At 38.2% G+C, this 14668-nt stretch overlaps 1 protein-coding gene across 7 annotated transcripts in view; it reads left to right on the top strand.

The window, feature by feature from the left end:
- Positions 1–14668, top strand: part of RGS3 (regulator of G protein signaling 3) — a 176809-nt gene that overhangs the window by 61875 nt on the left and 100266 nt on the right. For 6 of the 7 annotated variants that reach the window (XM_051979981.1, XM_051979982.1, XM_051979983.1 and 3 more), the window contains 2 exons: positions 11288–11484; positions 13612–13695. In XM_051979981.1, coding sequence (XP_051835941.1) covers positions 11288–11484; positions 13612–13695 — 281 coding nt within the window. Of the gene's footprint in view, positions 1–11287; positions 11485–13328; positions 13406–13611; positions 13696–14668 lie in introns of those variants that run through there. The other variant, XM_051979986.1, reaches the window with a different exon arrangement.

Raw genomic sequence — 14668 nt, 5'->3', positions numbered from 1 at the left:
GCTCATGATTAAGTTATATTATAATGCTCCTAGTCCATTGCATTAGGAAATTCCAAATTTGCCACCAAGTTGTGTATGATCTTGGACAAGTTAATTTATTGGACTTCAGTTTCTTTTGAAAAGTGAGAGTTGGACTAGATGATCTTTAAAGTTCTTTTTAGCTTTTGCCAATCCATTATGCTAGAAAGGTTTTATGAATGAGTGAATCTAAGTATTTGAGGACTAATTTGACTTTGGGCTCAGAGGTTTGTCATTAGAAGGCCTATCACAAGGTAATGATTTCTTTGGATTTGGTAATCCATGAAATAAAACAAGAAATGAACTTTAGTCATGTGTGGCTTCTTTGTGCTTCTGTAGGAAAAGGGTGGAATGGTAGAAAAGAAAGAAGAAAGTTCTAAGAGTCATATAGTTTTTAAATTGCTTGTAAAGGTCTTAATTGGAGGTACCCTAAATAGGATAATGTTGTCTACTAACATCTGTTGCAAAGACTGACGGCAAAGAGAAATATGTGAAGAATTTGATAAAATCACTTAAGAAGTTGGTAAGTCAAACCAATGTATCCTTTGATACTCGGAGACCTTACATATGAAGGTGAGCACAGGGAAGGATGGAGAATGATATGTTAAAAAAGTGGTAGAAACTTGAAAAAAAAGAGGCCAAAGGATTATTATAGACTTCACAACTATATATCATTAATTTTCTTCTAGAAGAGTCTTGATGCTAGACCTGATGAACCCTAAGCAGTATGGTAGAAATGAAACTGACTGCATCTTAACAGATAAGAAGTGAAGAGTTACTGATAATGCAAGTCATATAAATATTAGCCCTCTGTTTGCAATCATATCATCCACTAAAGGGTAAAATCAACATAGAATTTCACACTTATTTGTAAAACATTATAGAATAAGGTAGAAGAAAATTATGAGAAGTATCCATTTAAGAATAGCAAAAAGTAGTAGAAGCAAAAAGAAATTTATAGAAAAGTTGGCATGAAATTCAAGTGAGCCACATCATTGGAAGAGCATTCATAGATGAAACTGGCAGGAGAATAACAAACGGAACAAATTTGTCAGTGTTTCTATTTTCATCAGCAGTGACAGTGGAATCTTCAGAACCTCAGTTCTTAATGTAGCTTACAAGAAGTTAAAAACACCACTTAAGTTGATGAAGTTAGGAAGAGCAGTGAGTCCTGAGATCAGACTAAGTACCCACTAAAGACATCTGAGCCAGAGATGATATAGTCTTGAAAGCATTGAGGGATCATTTAGCAAAGTGTCTTAGGAGAGTGGAAGATACCAAAGGAATGGGGAAAAAAATCACAGACATAACTGCCAACTTAAAATGTCACCAGTTTTCACCATGTTATTTTTATGAGAATAATCTGATGAAAATAGAAGACAGGCTTTTGCAATCAATTCTCTATAGCTGATCACATTTCTATATTTATGAAATTATTTGAAAGGTTCAGAAAATACAAGAATGTTATATTTATTGCTTGCCAAAAGATATTTGTATCAATAGAGTCTGTCATGCACAAATTAAGACCAATAGTGATTCCTTGATAAATACAGCCGTTCTGTTGAGCAACTTTTTTGAGTATTGCCAAATGAAGCATGTATCAGGGAGATGTGTGTTGAGCACTGTTATAAAGGATGTCTTGCGTAAGATCCAAGTGGAAGAGAAATTTCCTCTAGGAGTAAGTCGTCCAGATGCTACTGTTTGCAGATGATAGTGTTCTGAATGCATTAGGTCCTAGAGGTACTCAGTGAGATCCATTATTTCTAAGAGGTGATTGGCCTATCATTCTGTATGGGAAAAACTAAATGGATGAAAATTGTCTATTGTTCAGATTATGATGTATTGTTGAACAGCTGTTCCATTGTGTTGGTCTACTAGCGCATATATCTGGGAGAGGCATTGCAGATGGAAAATAAGCTGAATCCAGAATCGAATAGGAGAGAACAGAGGAGGGTTGCATTTTGGAAACTTCACATGTGAATCTTGCAGTAGCAACAGAATCCCTTAGGCAAGTCTCATCTTCTCTGGACCATAGTTTTCTTGTCCTGAGGGGGCTTGTGTTCCTTCTTCTAAATATCTATGTTAATATAATCCAAAGAATCAAAAGTTACTGATGACCCACAAGGAAATATAGAAATACATAGTGGTTACAAACTGGCTGTGGCACAAATCTGGTGGTACAAAGGCCTTTGGAAAAATATTTGACTAGAAAAAGAGAATGGGGGATGAAACGTCCAACCTGAGAGTTCTCCCTGAAACCCAGAAAATTCATAAAAGCCTAGAAGGCTTCCAGAAAGTTGGGTAATCCTTTCTGAAGGATCTGTGGGAGTGCATGGACAGTAATCACAAAAGAGTAGAACACAAGGATCTTGTCCTTAGTGTGTCCCTATAGCAATGAGGTCATAGATCTCCCAAGTTTATAAGGGGGCTGAAAGTGTAGTTAGAGGCCTTGGGAGTGAATCCTAGCTGTGCTTTCTGCCTGCTTGATCCAGGGCAAGTCATAGAATCTTTCCAAACCTGTTTCTTATGTAAGATGAGGTGGCTGGGCCAGATGATCTTTAGGGCCTCTTTCAATTCTAAATCTATAATTAGTTTCTTTAAGGGGGACCTTTGTAGGCAGGGAACCAGTCCTTTCCCATTCTATATACCTTTTATATGAGCAGTTTCAGGATATTTGACAGAATTAATCTTACTAATATAGAACCCTGAGGGACAACAAATTTTTTTTTGCCCTTGATTCATTTTATAGATTGGGGGAAACTGAGGCATAGAATTTGGAAGTGGGCCCAAATATTCCATCTTGAGGCTTGAACTGATAAATAAGTTCCTGAAAGCTAGATCTACAGTCTTCCAGTTAGGTCATTCCACATTCTTGTGAATGCTAATTTAGAATACAGTGGTGAGAGATTTCTTGGGATGAACAGAGTCCCAAATTGTTCCATGGCACATGGACAACATGCTGTTTGGTTATGTTTTCTGGGTACAGGAGGGAGAAGAGTAGCAACATACCCTCAGCATTGTCTGCTAACCTGAAAATGCCTGGTTTGAGGTTCCCAACACGTGATTTAGTATTGCTGCCAAGGTCAGATTCAGAAGCAGCAGGAGAGAAGTGTAATTACTGTATATGACCAGTGGAGCAGGTGATGAGAAATAAAGTCTTTTTGTAATCTGGGGTTTTAGGGAAAGAGCTAGAGATTTCTACAGCGAAAAGAGACTGAGTAGGAGTTGAGTACACTAAGTGGAAGAGGCTGGATAGCTGTAGTTGAAAAGTGCTGCTGTTTAAAAACACATACAGACAAAAATCAAACTTCAAACTAAAAGTTTTAAAGCTTTGTATGCATGTGGCTCTTGGTTCTGGTATGCCAAGATTTTTTTTTTAATTTTATTTTATTTAATAATAACTTTGTATTGACAGAATCCATGCCAGGATAATTTTTACACGACATTATCCCTTGCAATCACTTATGTTTCGTTTTTTCCCCTCCCTTCCTCCTCCCCCCCCAAGATGGCAAGCAGTCCTATATATGTTGGATATGTTGCAGTATATCTTAGATACAATACATATTTGCAGAACCGAACAGTTCTCCCGCTGTACAGGGAGAATTGGATTCAGAAGGTAAAAATAACTCGGGAAGAAAATCAAAAATGCAAATAGTTCACATTCATTTCCCAGTATTCCTTCTTTGGGTGTAGCTGTTTCTGTCCATCATTTCTCCAATGAAACTCAGTTAAGTCTCTTTGTCAGAGAAATCCACTTCCATCAGAATACATCCTCATACAATATCGTTGTCGAAGTGTATAATGATCTCCTGGTTCTGCTCATCTCACTTAGCATCAGTCCATGTAGGTCTCTCCAAGCCTCTCTGTATTCATCCTGCTGGTCATTCCTTACAGAACAATAATATTCCATAACATTCATATACCACAATTTATCCAGCCATTCTCCAATGGATGGGCATCCATTCATTTTCCAGTTTCTAGCCACTACAAACAGGGCTGCTACAAACATTTTGGCACATACAGGTCCCCTTCCCTTTTTTAGTATCTCTTTGGGGTATAAGCCCAATAGAAACACTGCTGGATCAAAGGGTATGCACAGTTTGATAACTTTTTGGGCATAATTCCAGATTGCTCTCCAGAATGGTTGGATTCGTTCACAACTCCACCAACAATGCATCAGTGTCCCCGTTTTCCCGCATCCCCTCCAACATTCATCATTATTTTTTCCTGTCATCTTAGCCAATCTGACAGGTGTGTAGTGATATCTCAGAGTTGTCTTAATTTGCATTTCTCTGATCAAAAGTGATTTGGAACACTCTTTCATGTGAGTGGTAATAGTTTCAATTTCTTCATCTGAAAATTGTCTGTTCATATCCTTTGACCATTTATCAATTGGAGAATAGCTTGATTTTTTATAAATTTGAGTCAGTTCTCTATATATTTTGGAAATGAGGCCTTTATCAGAACCTTTAATTGTAAAGATGTTTTCCCAGTTTGTTACTTCCCTACTAATCTTGTTTGCATTCGTTCTGTTTGTACAAAGGCTTTTTAATTTGATAATGCCAAGATTTAAAAATGAAAAATGGTGTTTTTTGTTGGGATAAATGGATGACAGCATCCTTCCTCCTCTAAAGTTGGACTCTTTATTCACTGGGTGACTTGGTCAAATTATGCAGCCTCTTTGGACTTCAGGTACTTCATTTGTAAAATGAAAATGAGAATACTTATCCTTGGTCAAGGTGGAGCATTGAATGCTTATAGGACTTCTCAAACTTTTTTTTCCAGCCAGACATGTTTTCTTTTAGAATCAGGGAATTGAAAGCTATGAGCCAACCCCTTTTTATTCATTCAGCCATGATTTAATAAGTACTTATGAAGTACCTACCTTATGCCAGGAACTGTGATATGTGCTAGAAATATAAAGACAAAAATGAAAGCGACCCTAACCTCAAGAGAATTCTATTCAATTTTCAATTCTACTCAAGACAACACACACATAGACAATTAAATTAAAACTCTGTATGTAGTAATTTTAGGGAGGGGGAAAGTACCCTGTAGAAAATGGTGCTTGGTCTGAGCTTTGGAGGAAGCAAGGGATTCTTTGAGATGGAAGCGAGGAGAAGGGAGAAACATCTCTGACAAGGGAGACAATTTTCACAAAGAACAAGGATGAGAGAATAGAATGTTGTATATAGGGAATGGGAAGCAAATCTTAGAATGTATTCAGTAAGTCTGAAATGGAGGCTGGAGTAAGATTTAAAGGATTTTAGTAGCCAAGCAGAAGTGTTTGCATTTTGTCTTAGCAGCAAGAGACAGAGAGCATGAAGGAAGACCAATTCAGAGGGTACTGCAGTAGAACCAAGAAAAGAATGATGAGGATCAGAACTTAGGGCAAATGATCACATGAATGGAGTGGAAGGTATGAATTTGAAATTCACTGTGATTGTATAATTGGCAAAACTTGACCACTGAGTAGAAATGAGGAATTAAGGTCATGATAATAAGAGTTAGCATTTATGTAGACTTCAAGATTTGCCAAGTATTTTATAATCATCTCATTTTATCCTCTTAACATTGCTGTGAAGTAGATGGTCAAGGTGGTGAGTAATAGTGGTTTGACTTTTCTGGCATATACTGCCTGCTGTCTTACCCTCAGAGTGCTTGGTTGCTTCAGTTCGGCTGGCTTACCTATGTAGCATTTGGTAGGGGGATTGGCCCTTTTTTCACACAAATTATTTCCCCAGATGATAGCTGTGAGCGCTCTTATTCTTCTTGTATGCTTGCTGGTGGCAGTTGGTTAGCAGTTTGTACTACTAGGAATTTCTTCCTAAGAAATTTCTGGCCTATTTTTTCTGCCTTATTACTTGATGTGGAGAGTTATTTGAAGGGACCTCAGAGGTCATCTCATTAACTCCCTCATTTTATAGATGAAGCTGCCATGGTCCAGAGAAGTGAAATTACTGGACCAAAGAAAGTAATTTAAGAGAGCCAGAGGATTCAAATCCAGTTGTATTTAGATTCCAAATTCATTGTTTTTCTGATAGAACCAGAGCAAGCAGTAACCACAACTTCATTCTGGACATTATTTGCTTTTTAAGGCATTCTTCTCATTAGCTTTTTGCGTTTCCTTTTGTGCCAATCTCAATTCTTTTCCTAATTTTTCCTCTATCCCTTTTACTTGATGATCAAAGTCCTGTTTGAGCTCTTCCATGGCCTGAGTCCAATTCTTATTTTTCTTGGAGGCTTTGGATATAGGAGCTTTGATTTTGTTATCTTCTTAATGTGCATTTTGATCTTCCTTGTCACCATAATAACTTTCAGTGGTCAAAACCTTTTTGTTTTCTCTTCATTTTCCTAGTTTATTACTCAGCTTTTAACTCTTTGTTAAAGTAGGGCTCTGTTTCCAGGGTGTAAGGTATACTGTCCCAGGCTTCAGGGATTTTGTGTAGTTGTTTTCAGAAATCTTTATAGGAATTTGACTGCAAGCCCTCTTTTCTGTCCTGAAATTGTTAGGTCCTTGCCCCACCGTAGCTGTAAGATTGAGTGTGCCTAAGCTGTGCTGGGACTGCACACCAAAGTCCTACTCCATTAGCACAGACTGTCTCCACTGACCTTTCGATCGTCCATGGTGTTCCCCGGCCAAGAGGTCTGGAAGTGCTGTCAATTCAGAGGTCTGGCTGATTCTGGGGTCCAGCTGAGGCTGGGTCTGGGGTGGGAAAGTCTGTGCTGGGATTAGGCACTAGGCCTGGTTCCTCAGATCTTTTATGCTGACCTTCTAAGTTCTCCTTGGTGTCTCTGAGCTGAGAGGTCTGGAAGCCACTGGCACTGCTGCTGATTCATTGGTTGAGCCTGCTGGGGCTAGGGCTGAGTCCAGGGCCACACCATATCACAAACCTTTTCTGCTGAGCTTCTAAGTTGTCTTCAGTTGGAAAATGTTCTACTTCTTTTTGAGTGTTCTGGTGCTCTAAAATTTGTTTATAAAAAGTCATTATTTAAAGGAATTTGGAGCAGTATGGAGGAGAGATTAGGCAAGTTCCTGCCTTTACTCCCCTGGACATTAATTTAGATTCTACTGTACTATTGGGAGGTTATTCTAGTCTTTTTTTTATATTTAGGGCTCTTTGTCTCTTTCTAGGGAGAATGCCATTGAAAGGTGATATCTATAAGGAAAAGAACACAATTTTAAGTGGAAAGTTTCTTAGACATGAAATAGTATGATCCATATACAGAAATCATCTTCTTCACATCTTCAAATTTAATTTTTGATTAAATGACTCCATGAAGAGACAGCCTATTGCATGTTTCCATGCCTTTGTGGTTATATCAACTTTTTCCTTACATCAAATCTAATTTTGCCTCTTTGTAACTTCCACTCACTGATTCTAATTTTGCTCTGTGGGCCAAGCAGAATAAGTCTAATCCCTCTTCTGTCATGTTCCTCCCACTTCCTGTCCCTCCCATTTCCTATGCCCAAGATATTAAAAAAAGATCAATAATCCAGTCCAGTTTCACAAACATTTATTATACACCTACTAGGGATCAAGAGTAAAAAGACAAATAATTTCATCTGACAAGGAGTTTACACTGGAGCATGGAATGGGTCAGTAGGATACAACATGTACTGCAATAAGTAAATACAAAATAATTCGAGGAGAAAGAGGATATTAATTAAAGAGGATAATAATTAAATAAGAAAAGTCTTTCAATAGGAGGTGGTACTGAAACTGAACCTCCAAGGAAGCTAAGAATTCCAGGAGGTGGAGGTAAGGGAGAGCATTAAAACTAGTAGGTATGTGATGGTATACATTCCACTAGTTCCTCTATGGCATGACCTCAGGGTCCTTCACTTTATCATTCTGGTAGCTCTCTCTGCATGCTGCCCAGGTTATCACTGCTCATATCTCAAGCTTTGGACATTGTGCCTCTCAGTGAAGCCTAAGATTGCTGCCATATAAGACATTGAAAAATATTGAGCTTTTTATATCCCCCCAAACCCAGTGATCTTTTCCAGATAAGTTGTTGTTAGGCTAGTTATGAAGCTGTTACTTTGAATTTGAATATAAAACTCAACATCAGTCCATATTAAATTTTCTCTCATAGGATTTGGCTCAACAGCTTAGATTTCTCTCCATTCCTGAACCTAAATTCAGGCCCTTATTACCTCTTGCTAGATGATTAGAAAACTCCTAACTGGGGTCTCTTCTTCAAGCTCCTCCTCAGTGCAGTCCATTTTCCTTAAGTATGTGTCTGAACGAGTTACTCTCTTATTGAACTAACTATGGTGACTTCCTATTGCCTCTAGGGTAAAATATGTTTAGGTCTTAAAGCCTTATACAGCGTGCCCCCCAGCCTTCTTTTCCAGCCTCATTGAACATTACTTCTCCCACACACTGCTATCTAGCCAAAAAGGCCTTCTCTCAATGTTCTCTCATGCAACTCCTGTGTTCCATCTCCATGGCTGGAATGCCTTTTCTCCTTACCTCTGTTTAATAGTCCATCTCTTTTTAAGATTCAGTTGAAGAACCATCTTCTGTGTGAAGCTTTTCCTGATCCTACCACTGCTAATGCCCTCTTCCATCTTGTTTTTAACAACTTTGTGTAGATACATGTATGTATTTATTAGCTTTGTATTTATGCTGTATTTTTATATGTACTTATATCCCCTATTAGAATCAATCAATCAATAAAAAAAATTAAATAACTGTTATGTGCCAGTCACTGTACTAAGCCCTGGGGATACAAAAAGAAGCAAAAGGGAATTCCTGCCCTTAAAGAGCTTACAGGCTAAGGGGAAAGACAACATGAAAGAATTAGGAGGGATTTGGGAAGGCTTCCTGTAGAAGTTGGGATATTAGTTGGGACTTAAAGAATGTACACTTATTGTAAGTAGGGATGGTTTTATTCTTTGTATTTGAATCCTCAGCATCCATTGTATGTAGTACAATAGGCATTCAATAAATACTTGCAGATTGTTTAGTTTCAGTTTTCCTTTTCAACCTCAGTTCATTTTGAGCACTCCTGACACTATTCTAACAGATATATACCACATTTTGTCATTTATTTTGTTACTTGTCCTTTTTTTCCATTTTTTGTAGGTATCTTTCTAAAAAGCAAATTAATTGGTGGGTTTCCTCTGTATCCATACGTAAGGCAATCATTCCTTTCTTTTTCATTGGAATTGGTTCCTTTTGTGACCAGAATTTCCTTCTTTAAGAACTTCTAAATCCCTCCTAGACTTAACTTCCCCAAGAGAATTTTTTTTGGGTCCATTTTATCCCCATCTATCTTTGAACCCTTTGAAATCTGTTCTCTCAAAATCTAGGGTGTATGTGTGATTATCCTTTCTTTGGCCAGAAACCCTGAGGATCTTCTACTCCCAGATTCATTCACTCATTTATTTATTTAGATTTTTTTTTTCTTTTGGACAAGGTGAAAGAGAGATTTTTTGCCTCAATTGTTACTTAGCCTTAATTACTGAATGGTGTGGACTCAGTTAAATTGAGAGCTGTTGAAAGCCTTAGTTTAAAAAGGCCAAGGTTTCCCTTTGCATCCAGGGCCATCTCCAGGCATCTTGATCTACATCTTGCCATTGGATCCTGAGGTCTCTGGAGGGGAAAGTGAGGCTGGTGACCTTGCACAGCCTCCCTCAGTAAAATCCAATTCACTTGCATGTCAATGGTATCACCTTCCTGATGTCATGGTCCTTTGAAAAAGGACAAACAACAATCACAACTGGATTTCCTATTCTCTATCACAAAATTTAAGGAATAGTTAGTTTCCTTTCGAGTGTTGATTACTCCTACTTTAGCAACCAGCTTGTTAATAAGAGCTACATTCAAAATAGGTATTTCTTTTGTTGATTACTCTACCTTTTGAGGATGAAATTATTACTTACCTTAGCAAGTCAAGAAATCATTTGCTTTTGGCAGAGATAACTGGATAATTGAAGTTCAGCAGACATCTGGATAATTGAAGTTTCCTATCACTTCTAGATCAGGCTTCTGTGTCAAGGTTGTGCTCTATTTCTTGAACTCCTCATTTATGCCCTTTTCTTGTCTAGAAGGTTTGTGGTAAGCTCAAAGCTCAAATGACAATATCACTTTTGTTTATGTCTCTGCTGATTTACATTCAAAATGATCTTTGAGCTTTATTATGCTTCCTTTACTGGTTCATAGATTTTCTCACAAGTCTTATCACTTCTTAAAATTTTTTCCCCCTCAGTTACATGTAAAGATAGTCTTTCACATTTAAAAAAAAATCTTGAATTCCAAATTTTATCTTTCCCTCCTTTACTTTCCTCCTCCCTGAGATGATAATTGTGCTCTATTTCTTGAACTCCTCATTTATGCCCTTTTCTTGTCTAGAAGGTTTGTGGTAAGCTCAAAGCTCAAATGACAATATCACTTTTGTTTATGTCTCTGCTGATTTACATTCAAAATGATCTTTGAGCTTTATTATGCTTCCTTTACTGGTTCATAGATTTTCTCACAAGTCTTATCACTTCTTAAAATTTTTTCCCCCTCAGTTACATGTAAAGATAGTCTTTCACATTTAAAAAAAAATCTTGAATTCCAAATTTTATCTTTCCCTCCTTTACTTTCCTCCTCCCTGAGATGATAAGCAATTTGATATAGGTTATATGTTTTTTGTCATACAAAATATTTTGCCATATTAGTCATGTTGTAAAAGAAGACATAAACTTAAAGGAAAAAAGTACAGAAAGTGAAAAATAGTATGCTGTAATCTGCATTCAGATCTTTGTTAAATTGTTTCCCAGCTTTCTGTTTCTCTTAGTTGTATTGGGTTTTTTGGTGCAAAAAATTTTAAATTTAATGTAATCAAGACTTTCAGTTTTGCATTTCATAATGTTCTCTATGTCTTGTTTAGCCATGAATTCCTCCCTTTTGTAAATATTTGAACAAGCTATTGCTTGTTCTCCTAATTAGCTTATATTATTATCACCCTTTATGTTTAAATTATATATCTATTTCAGCTTTATCTTGATATAGGACAAGTCTTATCTTCTTAACATACAAAGTTAACTAATTCTCCCTACCTTTGACCTTTTCCTTTTGAATAGGACATGCCACCTTTCCAGAGCCATATTCCTATCATGGTTCTCATCCTAGTAGATCTTACTAAGACCTGGGGCATCAAAATTGCCTTTATGTTATGATCTCTAGTTCACTTTGTTATCCATACTTTGTAAATTTTGTATAGAATCTTAGGTTTCATATCCTTCTCATTCGTTCCCTCTTTGTTCCTGCAGATACAGGAAACACTAGCAAAGGAAAATCCCACACAGGCCTGGGGAAGAAATCCAGACTGATGAAGACAGTGCAGACTGTAAAAGGCTGTGGTAACTACCAGAATTGTACCATCATGAAGCCCCACAGCCCACACTCAAACTATGGCACCTATGTGACACTGGCTCCCAAAGTCCTGGTCTTTCCGGTTTTCGTACAGGTGAGATGGTGGCTCCTGGAGGACTGGTGTGTACAGTCTGGAAGTTTGGTCTGAATTGTCCCTGAGAATTCCATTTTGAAAAGGATGAAATTGTGGTGTAAGGCTATAATAACTAGTGAGTGAAGATTCTGCATTGGACTGGATACTCTCATCCAAATACCCCCAACGATTTCAAGTACCTTATGGGGGAAATAAAATGAGTTTTTCTTTATTGAAATGCTCATATTATTATGGGTGTAAGGAAAGAAGCAAGAGATATTAGGTGGGGAGAATTGGACTTTGACTGCTAAAGGGAAACTGTCTTATCTGTTTTGTCTGCTGTACATGTGAGTTCTTTTCTTTTTTTATGATTTCTTTGGGAGATCTGTTTCTGCATGTCTTTTTTTAAACCTAGATATCCCTATCTAAACTAGGTTGGAAATGAAGTTGCTATTGATGGGCAGAATCCCATTGCTGATCAGCATAGGAGCTTTATCTTGCTCAGTTTCTGACTTGGACCAGGGGGCCAGATGAATCTGGGAACTCATTATCCTGGTATCAGGCTTAGTGCAGACACCTGATGAGCCTAGCCCAATCTAATTTAGGGATCTTCAAGCCATTCACCAACCTTAGCAGGGCTTGCCGGTGTGCAACAACATGTGTGGCCTCTATTCCTCTTCTCTGGGGATTTTTATTTTTGCCCAGCAATTGTATTTAAAGGCAGAGTATGATTTCATGCTTATTTGGGAGCCAGTTCTTTCATATGTTTCTCATTGTAAATGTTAAAGGTTCTCATTCTTCTGGCTTCTGTGCTGAGCACGGGTAATTTGTCTTTTAGAAAATTACTGAGTTAGGAGCCTTGAGATCTTTCATAATGCGATTCCTACTTTGCTCTTCTCATTTGAGCTGATCCCCTGGCTTCTCCACTTTATGATTAAAATTGTCTTACATGGGGTCTAGCCATTTTCCTTAGACATTGTTAGATTGTAGTCTTACTTGCCCTTGCCTCTGACCGAGATTTCTCCAGGCCTGTTGGTTATCTATTTTGGACCTAGTACTGTACTGTCTAATATACCTTAGGATGCAAACACATTTTGACAGCATATAGTCTACATCTGTCCGTTGAACTTTATCAGCCTCAAATATATCTTTATATATGGCTGAATGTTCTTTTTTCATTTCTAAATGTCTGTTTCAATATACTGAAGTATCTGTTTTAGACTGGAAGGTATAAATATGTTAGGGTTAACCTATGTTTTTCTTTAAGAATCTCGCCCCAGTACTAAGCATCTATTGATAAGCCTCAATAAATATTGCTATATGAGTATGAGTACATATATTGTCCCTATCATATGTAGCTTCATTTGGGCTGGATAAAGAAGAGGACTTAAGAGGAGACATGGTGGGGAAGTATGATAGCTGTGGTTAGCACAGTGATGCATTGACCTAGAGGGCTGAGAATGCTCTGGGAAGTCCTGTGAGAATCAATCAGTTTGATCAAGAAAGTGCAGGGAGTACAAGAAAGGGCTTCTTGGATGAAAGCTAGTAACTAGTGGAGTAAGAATCTGTTGGATTGTGATCAGGAGATGTGAGGATAAAAGAACCCAGTAGGTATTACACACTGCCAGCAGTCAGTTTGTGGAAGGAGCTAATCTAACTCCCAGAGAGATCCTCATTGTGATTCTCCCTGTATGGGGTGAAGAGGGTAGGACTATATGTGGCACGAAGCCATTGATGGTGTTTCTGGCAAAGCAACGGGCAGGCTATGGGAGGGGGCTGGACCTCAAAAGGACCCATGCTGTGTGGTTTTGCTTCCTGCCCAAAGAAAGCAGCCTCATTAGAGTTGGCTCTAGGCTGTCTGTCAGGCTGCTTCCCACGAGGACAGCGGTTATATTTTTTCTTCTCTTTTGAGGCTGTGGGGCTGTGTAAGCGTTGAGCACAAGTGAGTGGTTTCTCCCCTCTTCCGTTCCAGCCAACTGGTCAGCAAGCGCTCCTCCTGATAAGAATTGAGTCCCCAGGTGGTTTAGCTGGCTCATATCTTTCCCAGGCTCCCGTGGGGCAGCATGACTCTGGGGTTCCCTTCTTCCCCAGTCCCCATTGGGATTCTTCATCCCTACCCTGTGAATTCAAACTCTACTTTGTTTTCAGCCTCTAGATCTCTGTAACACAGCTCGGACTCTGCTGCTGGCTGAGGAGCTTATGCTTTATGAAGGGAGAAACAAAACTTCCAAGGTAAGGTACTTAAGTGAGTTCTCTTGTAAACCATTGAGGTGCCTGATTGTCCCCCTCATCATTGCTAGACTTGGGGTATCTCCATAAACAGAGAAAAGAGGACAAACTGAGACTGACTCTGTTGAGAAGTTTGGGAGGAGGGGAGAAATCGAAGTTATCAATTAATTGAAATGGAGTTTTTAGCTTATGTAGAGAATGGTTATCTAGACTTCTCTTGTCCATATTAGCACAAATCTAGAATCTGCTCTATGTTTGTAGATTCTGACTTCTGTTGGGCTCTAGTTCTGCCAAGATAAAATTCACAACACTGGCTTGTCCTTCTCATCCTCCATAGCTGAACGGTTATTTCTACTTGTTTTACACAATTTTCTGGATCACTTCCAGCTAACACAATTAGTGATAATTCTCTAAAAGGGAAATCCCTAGAATGCTATTGGGCATAGCAAGTTTCATTTCTAGAAGCTTGTTCCATTTTTGCCTCAAGATCAAGCTTAGCTTGATCATGGCTACCAGAAGAGAGCTTTTCTGGGAGTTGGAAGTTTTTTGTCTATTTACCAGTGAATTTGGGACTCATTTAGCCTTTGAGCTACTCTGGCCCCATTACATCATGCATTAAATCTTGAGCTTGACTTTGCTGCTGGACCAATTAGGTTTTCATTCCTGGAATTAGAGATGGACTTTAGCCATACTTTCTTTGGTGAAGGGAGGTTATTATTCTGTGTATTTCCTTTGGTGTTATTCAGGTAAAAATAGATTAAGAAAAAACAAAACGAAATAGCCTATTCAAATGAATGTTGCTCCTCTCGGATTGGCCATTTTGGAAAATATGCATCCTAGTAATGAATTTCATTAGAACATTTTGGGCATTGCTCTTTAGGAATGGCTTTTATGGTCTGAAGAACACTATTTTGAATGCCTTCAGTGAAAAAATCTTTGACTATAGATTTGATTTTTGGAAATGGTCTTAAGCTAA

Source organism: Antechinus flavipes, chromosome 2 (assembly GCF_016432865.1).
Source record: "Antechinus flavipes isolate AdamAnt ecotype Samford, QLD, Australia chromosome 2, AdamAnt_v2, whole genome shotgun sequence".
Classification (NCBI taxonomy): domain Eukaryota; kingdom Metazoa; phylum Chordata; class Mammalia; order Dasyuromorphia; family Dasyuridae; genus Antechinus; species Antechinus flavipes.
The sequence above is the reverse complement of the archived record's forward strand: the minus strand, read 5'-3'. Positions and strand labels throughout refer to the sequence as shown.